The sequence below is a fragment of the Lynx canadensis genome, chromosome F2 (assembly GCF_007474595.2).
Source record: "Lynx canadensis isolate LIC74 chromosome F2, mLynCan4.pri.v2, whole genome shotgun sequence".
Classification (NCBI taxonomy): domain Eukaryota; kingdom Metazoa; phylum Chordata; class Mammalia; order Carnivora; family Felidae; genus Lynx; species Lynx canadensis.
In genome coordinates this window covers 39,584,911-39,589,782 of record NC_044320.2, presented here as the reverse complement: position 1 = coordinate 39,589,782, position 4,872 = coordinate 39,584,911, and the positions used below count along the sequence as shown (strand labels likewise).

General features: G+C 50.7%; 1 protein-coding gene across 4 annotated transcripts; it reads right to left on the bottom strand.

Annotated features, from left to right (window-relative positions):
* Positions 1 to 348: 348 nt before the first annotated feature.
* On the bottom strand, positions 349 to 4,664 carry TSPYL5 (TSPY like 5). Of its 4 annotated transcripts, none has more exons than XM_030304096.1 (2): positions 2,372 to 4,664; positions 349 to 1,188 (listed from the first exon to the last, which is right to left on the bottom strand). In XM_030304096.1, exon 1 carries the CDS (start codon positions 4,591 to 4,593, stop codon positions 3,346 to 3,348), a length of 1,248 nt encoding a protein of 415 aa, XP_030159956.1. In that variant the 5' UTR covers positions 4,594 to 4,664; the 3' UTR covers positions 349 to 1,188; positions 2,372 to 3,345. The 4 variants fall into 4 exon arrangements, with proteins under 4 accessions (XP_030159956.1, XP_030159957.1, XP_030159955.1 ...); XM_030304097.1 differs by having other exon boundaries at positions 349 to 1,038; XM_030304095.1 differs by having other exon boundaries at positions 2,406 to 4,664.
* Between the last annotated feature and the right edge of the window lie 208 nt (positions 4,665 to 4,872).

Here is a 4,872-nt window from a genome sequence, read left to right as displayed (position 1 = left end):
AAAAAAAAGAAATGCAGCATCTCCGTTTCCACCCTGAACTACTGAATCAGAATTCATATTTTAATAGTTTCCTCACACAATTCAGATGTACTCTAAAATTTGAGAAGCACTGGATTTACACTACAATCACCTGGAAAACTTGTTAAGAACAAGAACTCCCTGGCTTCCTCCCAGAACCACAGAATCTCATTATCTGCTAAGGGCTTGGGAATCTGAATTTTGTGTATTGTGATATAGCTAGTCACACAAGGGCCTGAGACCTAGGAATCACTCGAGGCCAATGTACACAACCCCTCAACTACCCAGCTTTGGCTTAACCTTACAACTCTTTTTTAAAAATAAAAAATATAACAGAGATACAGATTTTTATTTTTCCATAATGCATGCAGGCTTACAACTATTTATACTTAGGAACAAAGGAATAATTGCATTATTACCAGGATGTCAAATTAGCAAGTAAGACAACCAGTTACTGATTACTTTTGGGAGATTATTTTTACAGAACACAGCAACAATTACCAAATTATACTTTCAAGACCACAGTTATATCACGAGACCAGGACAAGCTGATGGTATTTCTAACAGTCACACAAGTCTCCATCTTTTACAGGCAAAAAAGACTGATATTCTGGTGAAGGGTCTCAAGTAAGCACCTTATATCAGTCTTTGAAAGATTTACAACACAACAGTCTCTCTCCTGTTGTGATGCAGGGGAAAGAGAGCACATTTTCATCTCTTTTTGAGTACTCCCTGTTAATCTTGAAGACTTTCACTTCTAAGGCCCATTTCTAGAACTTCATCAGTTAACATTCAAAGCAAAAAGCAGACCTGATGTGATCATGATAGTGCACCCCACCACTATCACCACCAAAAGACAGTCCTGATCTCCCAAAGTAGTCAAGTTTAAATTGGCACAGTGTTGGACTTTCCATCAACAATACAGGTGGGGAGAGGAAGATACCAGGTTGATCATAACTGATGTAGCTAGGTGATGGGTACTCAGGGTCCAGGGACCATCCTCTCCACTTCTGTGCATGTCTGAAAATGTCCACAATAAAGAGAAAAACATTAAAAAAAAAAAAAAAAAGCAGACCTACTCTGCTACATATTCCCATTAGTGGTAAGATTTTACTTATGGCAAAAATAAGCAGCATATAGCATCAATCTTCCACATACGCAAGGCCACACCTAGAAAAGAGAAAGCATCCAAAGTAACATTATTCTGTTTTGGGTTTGTTTCTGTGATTTATAAAATCCACTAATGATGAGTTAATGACTGAACAAAACTTGGGGCAAACCTACATCTAGGCATTGTAATTGTCCCATGATCCCTTTAACTCTTCTCTCCTCACTCTGGAAAAGGTCCTTCCCTGTCCCCCCCATCACTGAGAAATAGGCATACTCTCCCTGAGGTTTCTTCACCCGTTTCTATCTGCTTCTCCAGGCCCATCTCCACATCAGGTTCATTCCTACTCTGTTTTTGCTGCCACTGCCTTGCCTGGCACATCCTATATACAATTTTGAGTCAAGGCCTCCCCAGCCCCTGGGGAACTCAGAACAAGGTCTCCCACAAGGAATGGGAGTTACAGTCTTAATGCGTCACCCTTAGGGGTGTGAAGGAGAAAAAGGGCCTAGCTCAGCTTTTACACCCACTGGGAATGAGCCTTGGTGATCCAGAACAGATTCCGCCCACCCTGACCCCATGCCCCAAGACGAAAGCCTACTCCTAAGGGTATCTGAAGGTAGAAGTAAAGACAGCAAAGGACTGTTGAGGGTAGAAAGCTGGGGAACGAGGGCCAGATGGCCAGAGGCTACCACAGAGGAAGAAACAATATGAGACAACTGGGTCTTATGGGGCACACACAAAAAAGTTGGAACAGGAGTAAACACTAAGTCCACAACACTGCTGCCTTGGGACTTATAATTCTAGCATGTTAGCCATGAAAAGAATTTTCAACTTCAGAATTATAGAGTGCATCCAGGAGTCGGGACCAAGGTCCGACTACAGACCTTGGCCTTCTGGTTTCCTCTGCCCTCTGTCAGCCCAATGTGTGAGTGTGCACAGCAAGTCCTAGCTCTCTCACTAGCTGTATGCGGACAACCTTGGCTTTTCAGTTGTTTTCACTTTCTGAGCTGTAGTAATATTGAAACAAAAAAGGAAGGAAGGAAGGGAGTAGAGGAGTAAGAAAGGAGGACAGGAAAGGAAGGGAGGGAAGAAGGAAGAGAAGTGACGGAAGGGCAAGTAAGGAGGTATAGAGGTATGAGATAAAGTAGACACAGGCCCATAGATCAAAAATCCCTTTTTCCCACAACCCCACTATAGCACTCTGGTCATATGCTAGCAAGGGATGAGAAGAGTTGACAAAGGTACCTAGATTGTATGTGGGTCCAGTCCTCACTCTCACCTGGAGCCGCAGCACGATGACAGTGAGCACATGTCACATACCCGCCCATCAGTCTGGCAAGCAGTAGGGTTCCTAGAAGGCTGGGGAAGGTAGGTGTGTGTCTCATGCACTGGCAGGGGGCCTTGGTCCACAGGCAGTTCTTGAGGTCCTCATTGACTGGGAAGCCAAGTGGGGCCAATAGCAACCTAGACAAATCTCAGTGGCCTGACAGTGATGGGGTACGGTGTTGACCCTGACGAAGGTTCATCATAAGGACCCAGAGGCAGGAAGAGACGCACAATGGTATAGAACACATGGCATTATGCTTCTCACCCTTAACCTCATCCATGCCCAGCAGTCAAGTGCTATTCCACATATTCAGCAGGGCAGCATAGGCCCCTAGGCAAAGCCAGAGATCCAGTAGGTGGTGGAACCTTGGCTGGTGGCCCCAGGGCCTTGGAACAATCAGTTTTGGCTGATGGCCAATACCATGTGTGCTAGCTTCATTCTGCAGTGGCAACAGAAGACTTTGCCACAGATGGCACGCATGGCCAGCATGAACACAAAGCTCAGCAAGTCACTGGCCCTGGAGCAGCAGAGCTCGAGGATGCACTGGTCCTTGTGGAGGATGACTCATGAGTGTCCATGTTAAAGACAGCTGGGAAAGGCCAGAGCCAAGAACACGGTCCAGGCAATGTAGACAAAGGCAGCACACACTTGAAGCATGTGTGCTTAACGTATAAACAGTAGGGGTGAGATCATTTAACGTGTAACACTAATGTGAAAAAAGCAAGGCCACGAGGGGGCCAAAGAACATGATCATAAATACCATATTCTTGTAACTGAAGTCCAAAGGGAATACAGTGCACAGAGGCCAACATGAAGAGAAGGCAGACGGCCAAACACACGTGGTTAGCTAGGCACAGGTCCAACAGGAGGTAGTAGGGAGACTAGTGCAGGATCAGTTGGACTTGTTTGCCCCAGGCTCAGGGGTCTCCCCTGGCTGCCTTGCTGGACCTTGCCTGCCCTCCTTTCCTTTCTCTGCACGGGCCCCTTCACTCATAAGGTAGTACTGCAGGGGATTGGGCCACAGTTCCTCGTTGATGATCTCCACAATCTTGTCAGACTCAATGGAGCTGTGGTTTGAAAACCACCCAAAGAAGCTACGGCTGTTGTCTGGGTTGCCCTGGCTTAACGACTGGAGATCATGGCCCGGGAGCCACTGGATTGGAGTAGAACGAGACACCACCTGACCCGAAGGCCCACACCCGTATTCCTTGATGAGCACCTTATTTTGGAAATAGGGGTTGCGCCCGAAGTAGAACTTGATTTTGTAGCCCAATCTCGCGAGGCCAAGCTCTTCCACCTCCAGGCTATTCAAGTAGCTGAGAACCTCTTTATCTTGGTTGTTGAGAAAGGATGAGAGCTGGGGGTGGTTCTGAAAAGCCTGCCCCCAGAAACCTGGGATACTCTGGATGAGGAGGTTCCTGCGCTCTAAGTGATGCAGTCGCAACTGCCCGAACTTGCGCGAGAGCCGAAGGTAGGCCCTGTCCGCCTGGGCGTTCATGGTCTCCAGCTTCAGCTGGACGGTCTCCAGCGTATCCATGCTGCCATCTGTCGCCAGGGGCCCTGACCCTGCATCCTTCTCCACCTTCGTTTCTTCTCCCACAGGGGCGGAGACGCTCTCCCCAGTGGCCCCTTTCTTCAGCTTCCCACCAGCTAGGGCCTGAGGTACTCTCCCCGCTGCGCTACAGGTTTCTGAGGCCTTCTTCCCAGCAGCACCACGCCGATTTCCAACGCGGGGGCCATTTTTTGGCCTTCCCACGGTTCCCACGGTTCCCACGAAGACCGTGTCTGTCGCTAGGCGCTCCGAGAGGGATGTGGCCTTCCCCAGGCCGGGCCTGGTCGCAGCCTGCCCGCGACCCCCCGCAGCTCGGGCGCGGAGCGCGAGGCCACAATCCAGGGGGAGCCGGCAGGCAGCCTCCTCCCCGGGCCGACGGGGCGGCGCGGGCGCAGCGGTTTCCAGGCCACCCCAACCCGCGCCAGCCTGCACCTGTGCCGCCTGGGTTTCCTCCCCGAGCCTCTGGCACTGTGTTGGGTCCGGGTCGCGGGGGGCGTCGTCAGGAGCAGCGCGAACTCGGGCTTTGCCTCGGCCTTTGCCCCGGTTTTTGGCGCGGGAGGACTTTCTACCCCTACTTCGGCCGCTCATGGTGGTAGCGGAAGCAGCTTCAAAGCCACGCTCCGACCCCGCGGCCCCTGGCGCCAGCTCGCGGTCGCGACTGAGCGGGCCTCTCCATGGCAACCGCCGACGTCACGGCTGTACGACTGTACACTCGCGCGAGGACGGGCTGCGCGCGGTGATTGGCTCCGCCGCCGCAGCTGCGCACGAGCAGACCCTCACGGACGCCCCCCTCCTCCCTCGCCCCCTACCTCGCTTTGTCTGCTAATGGATGCGTGTGCCGTCCTTCACTTTATTCCCGTTGGTGTC

Coding starts and splice junctions, on each gene's coding strand:
- TSPYL5 (XM_030304096.1), bottom strand. CDS start 4,593: ATGAGCGGCCGAAGTAGGGGTAGAAAGTCCTCCCGCGCCAAAAACCGG.